The sequence below is a fragment of the Salvelinus namaycush genome, chromosome 6, assembly GCF_016432855.1.
Source record: "Salvelinus namaycush isolate Seneca chromosome 6, SaNama_1.0, whole genome shotgun sequence".
NCBI classification, from domain to species: domain Eukaryota; kingdom Metazoa; phylum Chordata; class Actinopteri; order Salmoniformes; family Salmonidae; genus Salvelinus; species Salvelinus namaycush.
The window spans coordinates 45,474,247-45,489,845 of record NC_052312.1 but is presented as its reverse complement, the minus strand read 5'-3'; the positions used below and the strand labels follow the sequence as shown (position 1 = coordinate 45,489,845).

Here is a 15,599-nt window from a genome sequence, read left to right as displayed (position 1 = left end):
AAATAATAATTTGTTCTTAACTGACTTGCCTAGTTAAATAAAGGTCAAATGTAAAAAATAAATCAACTGGTTGTGTCCTTACTGTGCCTTTGAGTATCCTTGAAAAGGGGAGGTGACAAGTAAAGTTGTGAGAGGAATTTTCCACACGGTTAAAAGGGTCCCTGGGACGTCCCTAACCCCTCCCCTATTGAAGTTGTAATGTAAAATGCTTAGGGGTTAGTTATAAATCTTTGGATAGGGTTTTAGGGGTAGGGACGCCCCAATGATCCCAGATAACACGTTCGATATGTCATGTACTGGATACTAAATATAAAAAACAATGTATGTGTCATCATGTATTGTTGAATGTTTTGTAAAAATGTATTTAATCTTTCACAAACGTCACATCCGTAAACAAAGAAGTCCCATGTGAAGCAGAGCCTACCATTCATCGAGAAGGAAAGGGAGGTACTTGTACTGTAAACAATGGACGTGTCATATATCGAAGTGGATATTTTCTTTCAGTGAGCTAAATCCGGGGATAATACCATATATTGAGATGAATGAAACATGTATTCGTTATATAATGATAGCTATCTATCCATAAATTGCTGTTTGTATATACGGTTAAGGTTTGTATTAACGTTGCCCAACAAAGTACCCCCCACTGCTACTGAACGGTTTAGCCCAAATCGAACAGCAAGCCAGCTGTGGTCTTGGACCTTTAAAAATACTAAAGTGCCGTCAGCTAACTAGACTCAACCTCCTTTACAAACCACTCTTTTGGTGTATAACCTAGTCTCCCACAGCGGAGACGTGAAAAAGGTAAAACCTAGCTATATTTCGACGTACATTTTTGTTAGCATTAGCACATGCTAGTTGGGAACTTAGCTAGATAGCGAAACCCTTTGAGCTTGTCAACAGTCCTATACTATGATGTTGCTAGTTACCAATGTATTGTTTGGGTCATGTTTATCCTTGTTGGTGTGATTGGGCTGGATGTATGTAATCGTAACGTTAGTTACAAACTTGAACCCATTAGAAATTGGTGATTTAGCGTTAGCATTCTTGTTTACAAATAAATGAATAACAATGTATATCTTCTAGCTGTTAAAAAGCCATTTAGCTCCTTGTCAGATTAATCTAACGTCGTTAGCCTGCTACGCTTGCACGATCGCGCTTGTGACTTCATCCGTAACAATAACTATTGCTTGTAGCGACATTTTAATTGGAGTTGGTAGCTTCAGTACAATTCTCCCTGTGTAACTAGATGCGAGGATCAACATGCTTTGCAATCAATTAAAACCACTTCAGCGACATAGTTATTGTCTTGCGTTTCTTTTAGCACAAGCAGATCTCTTCTCAGTCTTGTCCAGCTCTCTTGTTTTGGTGCTGCAGGATCACGTGTACTTATCAGTGACGCGTGTGTGGATATATTGTGTTGTGCATGCAGCTCGTACTGTGTATTGCAGTTTAACTGAGGATGCCCTTGCTGTAACCAGCCTTGTAGGGCTGAGCGACGGATAGCCTCTACGAATCCGAGAGTGAACGAATCCGTCTCTAACATGCAGGCTCACTTTTTGTGAACATTCCCATCAAAAGTCAGACGTTTGAATATACTTAATTTGAATGTACAGTATCATTCAAAAGTTTGGACACACCTACTCATTCAAGGGGTTTTCTTTATTTTTAATAGTGAAGACACACGATGAAATAACACATGGTATCATGTAGTAACCAAAAGTGTTAAACAAATAAAAACATGTTGTATTTTAGATTCTTCAAAGTAGCCACCCTTTGCCTTGATGACAGCTTTGCACACTCTTGGCATTCTCTCAACCAGTTTCACCTGGAATGCTTTTCCAACAGTCTTAAAGGAGTTCCAACATATGCTGAGCACTTGTTGGCTGCTTTTCCTTCACTCTGCGGTCCAACTCATCCCAAACCATCTCAATTGGGTTGAGGTTGGGTGATTGTGGAGGCCAAGTCATCTGATGCAGCACTCCATCACTCTCCTTCTTGGTCAAATAGCCCTTACACAGCCTGGAGGGGTGTTGGGTCATTGCCCTGTTGAAAAACAAATGATAGTCCCACTAAGCGCAAACCAGATAGGATGGCCTATTGCTGCAGAATGCTGTGGTAGCCATGCTGGTTAAGTGTGCCTTGAATTCTAAATAAATCACTGACAGTGTCACCAGCAAAGCACCCCCACACCATCACGTCTTCTCCTCCTCCATGCTTCACGGTGGGAACCACACATGCGGAGATCTGTTCACCTACTCTGCATCTCATAAAGACACAGCGGTTGGAACCAAAAATCTCAAATTTGGACTCATCAGACCAAAGGACAGATTTCCACCGGTCTAATATCCATTGCTCGTGTTTCTTGGCCCAAGCAAGTCTCTTCTTATTGGTGTCCTTCAGTAGTGTTTTTTTTGTTGTTGTTGCAGCAATTCAATCAAATACATTTTTATTGTCACATACACATGGTTAGCAGATGTTAATGGGAGTGTAGCGAAATGCTTGTGCTTCTAGTTTGAACCATGAAGGCCTGATTCACATAGTCTCCTCTGAACAGTTGATGTTGAGATGTGTCTGTTACTTGAACTCTGAGAAGCATTTATTTGGGCTGCAATTTGAGGCTGGTAACTCTAATGAACGTTTCCTCTGCAGTAGAGGTAACTCTGGCTCTTCCTTTCTTGTAGCGATCCTCATGAGAGCCAGTTTCATCATAGCGCTGGATGGTTTTTGCAACTGCACATTTTCTTTCATTGACTGACCTTCATGTCTTAATAGTAATGATGGACTGTCATTTTTCTTTGCTTATTTGAGCTGTTCTTGCCATAAAATGGACTTGGTTTTTTACCAAATAGCCCTATCTTCTGTATACCACCCTACCTTGTCTCAACACAACTGATTGGCTCAAACGCATTAAGAAGGAAAGAAATTCCACAAATGAACTTTTAAGAAGCCACACCTGTTAATTGAAATGCATTCCAGGTGACTACCTCATGAAGCTGTTTGAGAGAATGTCAAGAGTGTGCAAAGCTGTCAAGGCAAAGGGTGGCTACTTTGAAGAATCAAAAAATATATATATTTTTTGAATTGTTTAACACTTGTTGTGGTTACTACATGATTCCATATGTGTTATTTCATAGTTGTGATGTCTTCGCTATTATTCTACAATATAGAAAATAGTAAAAATAAAGATACCCTGGAATGAGTAGGTGTGTCGAAAGTTTTAACTGGTACTGTACAGTCGTGTCCAAAAGTTTTGAGAATGACACAAATATTAATTTCCACAAAGTATGCTGCTTCAGTGTCTTTAGATATTTTTGCCAGATGTTACTATGGAATATTGAAGTATAATTACAAGCATTTCATAAGTGTCAAAGGCTTTTATTGACAATTACATGAAGTTGATGCAAAGAGTCAATATTTGCAGTGTTGACCCTTCTTTTTCAAGAACTCTGCAATCCACTCTGGCATGCTGTCAATTAACTTCTGGGCCACATCCTGACTGATGGCAGCCCATTCTTGCATAATCAATGCTTGGAGTTTGTCTGAATTTGTGGGTTTTTGTTTGTCCACCCGCCTCTTGAGGATTGACCACAAGTTCTCAATGGGATTAAGGTCTGGGGAGTTTCCAGACCTTAATCCCATTGAGATTAAGATTTGAGATTAAGATTTGAGATTAAGATTTTGGGTCATGGACCCAAAATATTGATGTTTTGTTCCCCGAGCCACTTAGTTATCACTTTTGCCTTATGGCAAGGTGCTCCATCATGCTGGAAAAAGCATTGTTCGTCACCAAACTGTTCCTGGATGGTTGGGAGAAGTTGCTCTCGGAGGATGTGTTGGTACCATTCTTTATTCATGGCTGTGTTCTTAGGCAAAATTGTGAGTGATCCCACTCCCTTGGCTGAGAAGCAACCCCACACATGGAAGGTCTCAGGACGCTCTGCTGTTGGCATGACACAGGACTGATGTAGAGCTCACCTTGTCTTCTCCGGACAAGCTTTTTTCCGGATGCCCCAAACAATCGGAAAGGGGATTCATCAGAGAAAATGACAGCAGTCCAATCCCTGTACCTTTGCAGAATATCAGTCTGTCCCTGATGTTTTTCCTGGAGAGAGTGACTCTTCGCCTCACTGTGCGTGCAGATGCACTCACACCTGCCTGCTGCCATTCCTGAGCAAGCTCTGTACTGGTGGTGCCCCGATCCTGCAGCTGAATCAACTTTAGGAGACAGTCCTGGCGCTTGCTGGACTTTCTTGGGCGCCCTGAAGCCTTCTTCACAACAATTGAACCGCTCTCCTTGAAGTTCTTGATGATCCGATAAATGGTTGATTTAGGTGCAATCTTACTGGCAGCAATATCCTTGCTTGTGAAGCCCGTTTCTGCAAAGCAATGATGACGGCACATGCTTCCTTGCAGGTAACCATGATTGACAGAGGAAGAACAATGATTCCAAGCACCACCCTCCTTTTGAAGCTTCCAGTCTGTTATTCAAACTCAATCAGCATGACAGCGTGATCTCCAGCCTTGTCCTCGTCAACACTCTCACCTGTGTTAATGAGAGAATCACCTACATGATGTCAGCTGGTCCTTTTGTGGCAGGGCTGAAATGCAGTGGAAATGTTTTTTGGGGGATTCAGTTCATTTGCATGGCAACGAGGGACTTTGCAATTAATTGCAATTCATCTGATCACTCTTCATAACATTCTGGAGTATATTCAAATTGCCATCATACAAACTGAGGCAGCAGACTTTGTGAAAATTAATATTTGTGGCATTCTCAAAACTTTTGGCCACGACTGTACTTTACCAGTTGTCTGCTGATTTTTGTCCTTATGTAAGAGGTGATCTGAGACAATGCATTCGCAGGGAAGTGTTCTTTGCCCAACTTTTAGTACAATGGTCTGTATATGGTTGTATATATAAAATAAATACTGATGCAATTGAGTACCACAGTATGAGTCAAAACCCAGAATTGGTTCTAATTGTTTTTTCACCATACATTTTTCCATCTGGGATTTTAGCACAGGAGGTTGGTGGCACCTTAATTTGGGAGAACAGGCTTGTGGTAAGGGCTGGGAGTGGAATAGTATCAACTACATCAAACATGTTTTCCATGTGTTTGATGCCATTCCATTCGCTCTGTTCCCGCCATTTATTATGAGCCATCCTCCCCTCAGCAGCCTCCTGTGGATTTTAGAATGATGTCATATAAGGTCTGTGTTTCGTGTAGGCTTACCCTGGCATGATATTTTGATAACCACGCAAATTACTCTTGGGCAAGGTAACTTTATATATATTTTTTCAATGCTAACTATTGAAATATACTACTATAATATAAAGGACATTGTGCATCACGTGCAATGCCTGAAACGATTGAAAATACAAGTTACAGAAACTACCGACACCGCAAAAAGTTGGGTAAACAACCCTTTCCTGTGGATACCCTATCTCCATCACCTAACTCCAAAAGGATCAACAGCATGTACAACTGGTAAAGTAAGTGTAAATATAATTTTATTCAACATCCTGGCTTGTAAAGCCTACTGCGTCTTTTTTAGGGCAACTTCGGTCAGACTGCTAATCCATGGCATAACCATGGTAACAGTCTGTTTAGACAAAGCGATGGGGAATCAACCAATGACAACGTTGCCATGGAAAGCTATTTTCCTCACTGTTGTTCACTGATATAGTCTGTGCACTGCACACACAAGGGTAGCCATTTTGTCTGCATGTGGATACGGGACGCTTTGTGATTGTAATGTGATCATATCGAACTAACTCGCCTAACTACAGTAATAGACATATCCTAGGCTATTTATATCCACTGTGCAGTGTCAAGTGGTGGTGAAGTGTCAGTTGCTCTGCAGGGATTGACATTAACGGTTACCGTATTTCCCAGTGCAAGTGACCTGAGCAGCCGTGCAAGTTGAGCCTGCTCTGTGGTTGTCACAATGGGCATTTGATATTATTTTTACTGTTAACAACCAAAATGCTAAGAATTCCAGTTGTCTGGTCTTTCTAGTTTCTCTGGTTCCTGTCTAGGGGAAAATAGCTTGAAATGATCATACTTGATTATAATCTTCGGCCATTCAAAATACTCCTGACTTGGCCGATGGGCGAATGCCTTTCAGACCTTCATCTCAATCTCTGCTCTGTAACCCTATGTAAAGTTCCTTTTCCTCCTGGGTCAGGGCTCTACAGTGCAACCATTTTACTCACACATGCGCCTAAATATGTTGCTGTGTGACCTGGAATTTAAATTTAGGAGCACCAGTGTGCCTAGAAATATAAAGGATTCTAGCTTTATTACCTCAACTATTTTCCATTGTGCTCCTAAATGTCTTTGTGTGCGCCAACATTTTTCTATTTAGGCGCATACATGTTCCTTGGAAGATTTGTTTTTATAATGACAAGGTTAGCGTAGATCCTTGTGCTGGGTTGCCTTATCAATCCCTCTGTGTCTAAGCAAGCTAATGGGATGCAGTAATTTAAATGCTTTGATTTGCATTTTCTTTAGGAATTCTCTCTGAATCACCTGCCTATTTATCCTTCATTAGTAGGACTGGGCACATCACTTCAGGCATCACAATAAACATGGGCTGATCTAGAAAGCAAATACAGTGCATTCGGAAAGTATTCAGACCCCTTGACCTTTTCCACATTTTTTACGTTACAACCTTGTTTTAAAATTTAAATAAATATTTTTTCCCCCTCAATCTACACACCAATACCCCATAATGACAAAGAGAAAACAGTAAAAAAAAATTTTTTGCAAATATATTTAAAATAAAAAAACATACTTTATTTACATAAGTATTCAGACACTTTGCTATCAGATTTGAAATTAAGATCCGGTGCATCCGGTTTCCATTGATCATCCTTGAGGTGTTTCTACAACTTGATTTTGCTTTGTCATTAACGGGTATTGTGTGTAGATTGAGCGGGGGGGGACTATTTAATCCATTTTAGAATAAGTCTGTAATGTAACAAAATGTGTAAAAAGTGAAGGGGTCTGAATGCTTTCCGGATGCACTGTATCAAACAACTTCAGACGTTCCCTTTCTCTTGTGACCGTTGAGATATGGGTTATGACCTTAACATGTCTGACAGGAGAATGACGATGAAGGTCATGACTGAGACTACACACAGACATGACTATAAAGTCACAGCCTTCCTCCATAAGAAGGAAGCACCACCTAGCTCTCTGGACTGTAGTTGTTGGTGTTTTCTTTGCCAGATAGCCCAACAGGGCAACACACGTCTGATACTGTATCTTCTGTATTTGGCACGTTGGCCTAGTAGTTCGACATAGTGAATTGGAATGTTTTAAGGTCCAGTTTAAAACTATTGGCCTAAATTCAAGTGCTTTGCTCAACAACACTTATTGTTCTAAAAAGTGTAGGCCAAGTTGTTTACTTGATCTCAATGACGGGATGGCTGGAAGGGTGCCTTTATGTTGCTTGGACCGATGTGCGGTACACGAGAATGATTACCCTGTTCAACTAAGCAGTGAAGTGTAACTGGATCTGTGGACGGTTGGCTGAGAATCCCGCTGTTATCATGTTACCCTGGAGACGCATGCAATCCCATTCATAACACTGTCCGTTTGTTTTGTTATTGCGGAAGTAGGCTGAACTATGGTAATAATATCCCTCTTTTTTTTATCAGCACCATCTTTAAAGTCAACTAATGTCTGAATCATTTTGGAAATTGTGTGTGTTGATCCTTTTATCTTAACTGGGGCACAAGTGGATGGCCCTTCTGTTTCCATGGCCACTCTGGCCTAACAGCTGTTATACTGTCCTGTGGTGTTTTACACCCTGCCTCTCCTAGCAACAGGAACACAGGAAAAAACACACACACACATGGTAATGGTAACACCCCAAACCAAAAAGAGGCAGTTGAAAGATCGGAGTAGTGTCTTCAGTAAGGTAGTGCAATTGTTTTTATTGGGGGACCTCAGACTTTGGAAAGGGAGGTTAAGCTAGGTTAAACTAGCTAATGGCTAGTCCAGAGCCTTTTATAGGCTACATAGCTAGATAATGAATGTAAGCGCAAACTCAAGGCTCTGGCTACAACTGCCTGACCCCCACTACACAAGACTTAGAAGCCCCTTATTTTTCCATAAGAGAAACTTGTGGGTACATTCCAGTGCATTCAAACCACATGTTACAGTACTCATGTAGGCTTAAATAATGCTGCATTTATACATGCATGCATGACTGCTGTGCCTGCCTGCAGCGCTAGCCCGCCATGCCTGGGACTGACGAGCGGCCCACCTCCATGTCCACCACTGGCAGCGAGGACGCCAGCAGCGACGCCGAGTCGTCGTCGGACCGCTGTAACAGCATCACGTCTGCCAGTGACTTTGACTGCTCCCGCCAGAGCTTCACCAGTGACTGCTCCAGCAGCAAGCACAGCTCGCCCTCCTGTGAGTAGATCTCCTTCCTCCCTGTCTAGTAGGACTGCTTCTTAGGCTTGTTAAAATGTCACCCAAAAAATTGCATTTCCATTTCCTACCCTTTTCCAGAAAGTGTGCACATTGCACACTTCCCATCATTGATTTAAAAACATTGGATTGGTGTTGTCATCACTTTTGGAGGAGTATAGAGAATCGGAATGCAACACTGTGTGCCCTCTCCCCACTTTGGTTGAGCTTTCCAACGCCAAAATGGCTACTCTCAACACTTTGTTTTTGTTTTTATTTTTATGCCCCCTATTTACAGCTAGCCCGCCCAAAACTATAACACTGGATGATGTCATGTCTTCTGCCCGGGACCTGTCCAACCTGACCCTGGCCCACGAGATCATCGTCAACCGTGACTTCCGTGTGGGGCAGCCCCACCTACCTCAGAACAGGTACCTACCAACTCAAAATGGACGCCCAGTGAACATGGCCATCACTTGGGCTACTCAAATGCCAATTGACAACTGATGATATTCAATTCTCCTTTTCAGTTTGGAGAAGCAAGTCAAAGATATAGTTCACAAGGCCTTCTGGGATAGCCTGGAGTCTGAGCTGAATGATGACCCACCAGAGTATGAGCACGCCATCAAACTGCTGGAGGAGATCAGAGAGGTGAGCTTTGGCCCTTTTCCCCTCTATCAATCTTGATGAATCCATGGTTGGAAAGCTTATCTTTTCAGGAAGATGACCCTGTTGGAAGACTTTGAAAACGTATAATTTCTAACTCCCTGAGCAGTAATCACTGATCTGACACAAGTGGATAAGCAACAGTTATGTAGTGGATTCCGTTCTTTCACCTGTCCAATTGTGTGTATTGTGAATGTACGCAAGAAGGATGTATTTAAAATGGGCTAATAGCTTTTAAAATTCATATCTTCTAGCTATATATTGTTTCTTTCCTTCATTTTTTGAAACCATTTACTATGAACAGATCCTGCTGTCGTTCCTGAGCCCGGGAGCCAATCGGCTGCGGACTCAGATTCTGGAGGTGCTGGACATGGCTCTGATTCGCCAGCAGGCGGACAAGGAAGCGGTGGACATACAGGGCCTGGCCTCTTACATCGTCACCATCATGGGCAAGCTGTGCGCCCCGGTCCGCGACGACGAGGTCAAGAAGCTCTGCGAGAACCCCGACAACGTTGTGTCGATGTTCAAGTACGTTTGGGCAAAGTTTTGTTTCCAACCCTTGTGAATATTTATTTGGATAATTGTAGCCATCCCCATAAATGGCCGGCATCAATTGTGATCCTTTTAGCTCTCTAAAGCTACCGTGCATTTGGAAAGTGTTCAGACCCCTTGACTTTTTCCACATTTTGTTACTTTACATCCATATTCTAAAATGGATTAAATAAAATGTATTCAATCGACACACAATACCACAATGGCGAAAGCAGGTTTTTAGACATTTTTGCAAAATTTGAAAATAAATATATAAAAAAATACCTTATTTAGGTAAGTATTCACACCCTTTGCTATGAGAATCGAAATTGAGCTCAGATGTATTCTGTTTCCATTGATCATCCTTGAGATGTTTCTAACTTAATTGAAGTCCACCTTTGGTAAATTCAATTGATCCTTTTAAAACTCCAAAGCTAGAAGTACAGATGTTGAGGCAAGTCACTAGGTGTTTCTTCTGGAGCCAAATCCAAAGCATTCGTTTTGAGAGTGTTATTACATTGAGCAGGGAGATCTTCCGGGTGCTGGACCTGATGAAGATGGACATGGTGAACTTTACCATCCAGAGCCTGCGGCCCGATCTGCAGAGGCAGTCAGTGGAGTATGAGAGGGCCAAGTTCCAGAGCATCGTGGAGAAGACTCCCAGTGAGTCTGCGTTGTTATTAACCTTTGTTTATTATGAGGAACATTTTATTGGCAATGGACTGGCGTTTGGATCATTTCCCTGTTCCTTTACAAATACATTTGACCGTTGACTGCCTAAAGGTCAGCATAGTATTCATTCATTTTTTAACGTGGTGTGCTCCTGGAACAGGGTGTGCTCCTGGAACCTAAATTAGGTGCCTGTACGGCTTTATGGTATTAGGGAATGTTTGATTTGTGGTATGTACAGCATGTGAAGCGTGGGTGTGATTTCTCTACCTCATTAAATGAAAGATGTCAATCACTATTAAATGCCATACAAATGACTGTCCTAACTTCCTCAGGTGCGTTGGACCATACCACTGAGTGGATCAAGTCCTCTCTGGAGGAAGTGCTTTTCTCCATGCCAACTGTGGAGCAGCCCAACGGCCATGGGAAGGCGGGGAAAGCCCTGCCAAGTCCCCTCCTGGTCTTCAACAGTGGATTCATCCGCATCCTCACCTGGGACTACCACAAGAGCCCACTGCCTGAGGTGGGTTGGAGTGTGTGTCAGTGTCTTAGTACACAGACGGTTTCAAAATAATTATTTGCTTATTCAAAACGTATCATGTTTGCCATTGGATTACTTGACTTTTGTTATTAAGAAAAGGTGACATTCAGTGTGTTTGTCAAGTGACGAGGGTGTTGCTGAATGTTCACAGAGGAAATGTGTGTGTGTGTGTAAATAGAGGTGGCGAGGATGTTGACAGGGGTTGGTTTCTGTGTATTATACTTCTTGGTTTAATGAATTTGTGGTGTTTATTTGCATATAGACTATTACCTAGAGGGTTTGTTTGTGTGTCTTAAATGTGTGTGAATTCCATATAAATACAAGTGTCTGAAAGAAGGTACCATCTCTCTCAACCAACTTACAACCACAAATCTATTAAATTACCATTGTCTAAAATCTAGTCTCCATGGGGTGAATCCTAACTTCCACTAATGTCAAATGTTCATTTAGTCATGCATTGATGTTAATGGGAGACTAAGTAAAAATGTCATTTAAGTTGATGATTCGTCCCTATATGTGAAGGCCATTTGAGTCTCTGTCTGTGTGTGTGTGTGTGTGTGTGTGTGTGTGTGTGTGTTTAACACACTCAGACCCTGATGACAGACGAGGTGCGTCTGCGGGAGCTCCAGCGGAGGCTCCAGCTGCTAAAGGCCGTGGCCTCCGTGCTGCTCATTGTCTACAGCGCCATCGGAGGGCCCATCTCGGGGCTGCCCGCACTGGCCGAGCGCCTCAAGAGGATGGCCAGCGTGCTTCTGGAGGGCATGCACAGGCCGTAGGTTCTACATAACACACACAAACATACATTTCAATGTGAAAATTGAGACTGACTTCCTCCACTCTGCAGGGACTTTAACCTGTCAGAGGCTCTGGGGAACGTCAGTGGTCAGATCTGCTGTGAGCTCAACAAGTCCCTGACTGAGAGGAACTACCCAGCCTTGCCCCCAGAACTCCAGGTCACACTCAAGGGCCAGATCACCAGCATCACCCAGGAAAACAACCCTATCCGCAGTCTTGTGGGTAAGCAAAACGACACTCGAGGGCCTGACATGGCTCACTAACTATTTAATTTGATATATTTAATGCAATGTTCTCAGCCAAGCTCCAGTGCATTCGGAAAGTATTCAGACCCCTTGACTTTTTCCACATTTTGTTACGTTACAGCCTTATTCTAAAATTGATTAAATAGTTTTTTTTTGCTTATCAATCTACCCCAAAATGACAAAACAGTTTAATTAAAAATTTTATTTTGTAAATTTATAACAAATAAAAAAACGGAGTACATTTACATGAGTATTCAGACCCTTTACTCAGTACTCTGTTGAAGCACCTTTGGCAGCGATTACAGCCTTGAGTCTTCTTGGGTATGACACTACAAGCTTGGCACACCAGTATTTGGGGAGTTTATCCCATTCTTCTCTGCAGATCCTCATGAGCTCTGTCAGGTTGGATGGGGAGCGTCGCTGCACAGCTATTTTCAGGTCTCTAGAGAGGTTTGTTTGGGTTCAAGTCCGAGCTCTGGCTGAGCCACTTAAGGTCATTCAGAGACTTCACCCCAGTCTGAGGTCCTGAACATTCTGGAGCAGGTTTTCATCAAGGATCTCTCTGTACTTTGCACCATTCATCTTTCCCTTATCCTGACTAGTCTCACAGTCCCTGCTGCTGAAAAACATCCCCACAGCATGATGCTGCCACCACCATGCTTCACCGTAGGGATGGTGCCAGGTTTCCTCCTGACGTGACGCTTGGCATTCAGGCCAAAGAGTTCAATCTTGATTTCATCAGACCAGAGAATCTTGTTTCTCATGGTCTGAGAGTCCTTTAGGTGCCAGTTGGCAAACTCCAAGTGGGCTGTTATGTGCCTTTTACTGAGGAGTGGCTTCCGTCTGGCCACTCTAACATAAAGGCCTGATTGGTGGAGTGCTATAGAAGGTTGTCCTTCTGGAAGGTTCTCCCATCTCCACAGAGAAGCTCTGTCAGAGTGACCATCGGGTTCTTGGTCACCTCCCTGACCAAGGCCCTTCTCCCCCGATTGCTCAGTTTGCCTGGGGCAGCCAGCTCTAGGAAGAGTCTTGGTGGTTCCAAACTTCTTCCATTTAAGAATGATGGAGGCCACTGTGTTCTTGGGGACCTTCAATGCTGCGGAAATGTTTTGGTACCCTTCCCCAGATCTGTGCCTTGACACAATCCTGTCTCGGAGCTCTACGGACAATTCCTTCGACCTCATGGCTTGGTTTTTGCTCTGACATGCACTGTCAACTGTGGACCTTATATAGACAGGTGTGCCTTTCCAAATCATGTCAAATCAGTTGAATTTACCACAGGTGTACTCCAAGTTATAGAAACATCTCAAGGATGATCAATGGAAACAGGATGCACCTGTGCTCAATTTCAAGTTTCATAGCAAAGGGTCTGAATACTTATTCAAATCAGGTATTTCTGTTTTATTTTTAATACATTTGCAAATTTCTAAACCAGTTTTTTCGCTCAGTCATTATGGGGTATGTGTGTAGATTGATGAGGATTTAATATCAAATGTTATCAATTTTAGAATGAGGCTGTAACGTAACAAAATGTGGAAGAAGGGGTCTGAATACTTTCCGAATGGACTGTGTAATTGTACATTGTGTGAAATTTTGCTCCAGTTTATTGAATTGCTTGAATAGCTCACAATTGTCTCGTGCCTGTTTTTCTGATCACTCTGTTTGTTCTGTGCCTCTTCTCCGTTCCTCTCCAGAGGGAAGGGTCCAGCAGTACTTCCGGGTGCTCCTCGCCACGCCCAACTCTCACGTGAATCCGCCCCCGACGCCCGGAGGCCTGGCCCTGATCCAACCAGAGCTCACCTCCTTGGCGGTCACCTTCGTAAGCCTGGTCAACTTCAACAAGCAGGTCTACAGCCCCTTCTACATGATGATCCTCAAGACCCTGCTCTTCAGTAACGCGGCGCCTCCACCGGCAGCCACCGCACCTCAGGACCCCAGCATACAGAACCCTGTGAACTCCAACTAGGACCGCCAACCTACCTACCGAGCCAGGAGCAATACAAAGCTGGAGCTGACAACACCTTATTTGAAAAAGGGGCAAGGAAAGGAAAGACTTAGCAGCTAGCTAAATCCACCCCCCCAGTGGTCGTTCTGATTCCTTGAGGCTGCAATCGCTCCCCTATCCCTAACCCTCCTTCCCTTAGGCTTTAGATGAAGTAGTATCACAGCTACGTTTTGCCTAGAACGTTGGGGTACGTGTATTAGAGGTGCGTCAGGAAAATGACAACGAGCGATTGTGGTGCACGTCCAAGCTTTGACTAATCCACCTCCTCCCACTGTCGTGTATTGCGACATCTGCTTTGTGACACCTGACCTGATCTGTTAGATTTTGTGTAGATTCATACCTAAAAACTGACCCTAGTGTTTTGTGTGAGGAATCTTTCCCAAGGTCCTTTTTAGTTAGATTAGGGTACGTTGTGAATCTGCGTTCGCATGGAAGGGAGTGCTCGACATCCATTCTCCTGTTGTTATTTTGGAGGGTGTCATCGGAAAAGGGTAGAATGTTCATGAAGTGCTACTGTTACAAAGAACATTTATACACATTTCATAGACTTTATGACAAAAGGGAAAGGCCTATATATTTATAATCATGTCGCCCATTTTTATAACATCACATTTTATATGCTTTATGCTGTGCAGAGCGTAGGTTAAATAAAGTTGATCTATAACTGTTTGTTACACGTTGAGAAATCCAGAACACAAAATGCTATATTATTCATGCCATTAGTCTATTCATTGAAGTGCCACCATTTGAATAGAAATATAAAAAGTTGGTTTTTAACTTATGTCGGCTTGTGATAATTCGCCATTAAACTGGTTAGGGCTAGGGAAATGTCATCTTGAATGAAAACAAGAGACTTGTTTTAATTGTTGCTTTCCAACATGTCGAAGACATGTTTAAATCACTTGAGCTAAATTAGTAGACTTAATTAATATATAACTTTTTTGGGGGGGGACTGATTAATTGATATGGTTATGGAATCACTAAACCTGATGGATTCTGACCTTTTGGAGATAAATATAATGCATGTTTTATTTTGTGTTAACATTCGTTGGAAAATGTTTTGTATGTTAGCCCTTGCATAGTATTCAGTAATTTTGTTGGGTTGTTTGAATGTGACTTAATGGAGATTTTTGTTTTGTTATTTGTGTCAGTGCATTTATTAAGTCGCTTGCTTTATATCTTCAAGGTACCAGTATTAGTTGTCCTTCTCTACCTATATTTCCCTAAAAGCTATCCAACAGCTGTATATTTCTGGACATTTTATGTAATATCTATCTTTGGTTTAGAACTCAAGTCATTAGAGGTGCTGAAGATGTTTTGAAATGTCTAAAACTTATAAACATTGTATGTTGTTAGCTTTTAAAATTCACTTGAATAAATACATTTTTATCTTCTCATGTAATGCAGCTATAATACAATAAACTCTCATGCAGTACCTAATTATTTGTCTAGCAGTGACCTGTGTGTGTGTGTGTGCTTATTGAAAATAGTTGTCTATGTAACAGTACTCTTCTTGCATTGTGTACAATCAATCATCGACACGAACTCCAACTTGTAGCACCAGTCATGGAGCTTTATTTTGATAGGAACAGCACAAAATTGCACGTCATGCAATGCACGGCTCACCATCCAACTCTGCACTCACGCGCTTTACAAAATATACGAACCCCCCCACCAGACACAGTAAGTTGCTAGCTAGTATTAGCGGGAATTCTCTAC

General features: G+C 42.4%; 1 protein-coding gene across 1 annotated transcript; it reads left to right on the top strand.

Annotated features, from left to right (window-relative positions):
- Nucleotides 1-495: 495 nt before the first annotated feature.
- LOC120050086 (T-complex protein 11-like protein 2) lies at nucleotides 496-15,336 on the top strand. Its single transcript, XM_038996724.1, has 10 exons — nucleotides 496-804; nucleotides 8,242-8,431; nucleotides 8,727-8,859; nucleotides 8,959-9,079; nucleotides 9,399-9,622; nucleotides 10,152-10,288; nucleotides 10,630-10,817; nucleotides 11,426-11,607; nucleotides 11,680-11,852; nucleotides 13,570-15,336. Exons 2-10 carry the CDS (start codon nucleotides 8,254-8,256, stop codon nucleotides 13,839-13,841), a joined length of 1,608 nt encoding a protein of 535 aa, XP_038852652.1. The 5' UTR covers nucleotides 496-804; nucleotides 8,242-8,253; the 3' UTR covers nucleotides 13,842-15,336.
- Nucleotides 15,337-15,599: the final 263 nt, after the last annotated feature.

Excerpts from the sequence above, each read along its gene's own strand:
- LOC120050086 (XM_038996724.1), top strand. The coding sequence starts at position 8,254 with ATGCCTGGGACTGACGAGCGGCCCACCTCCATGTCCACCACTGGCAGC. Across the intron at positions 8,860-8,958 it reads CCCCACCTACCTCAGAACAG|TTTGGAGAAGCAAGTCAAAG; the intron begins GTACCTACCAAC and ends TCTCCTTTTCAG. Across the intron at positions 11,853-13,569 it reads CCCTATCCGCAGTCTTGTGG|AGGGAAGGGTCCAGCAGTAC; the intron begins GTAAGCAAAACG and ends GTTCCTCTCCAG.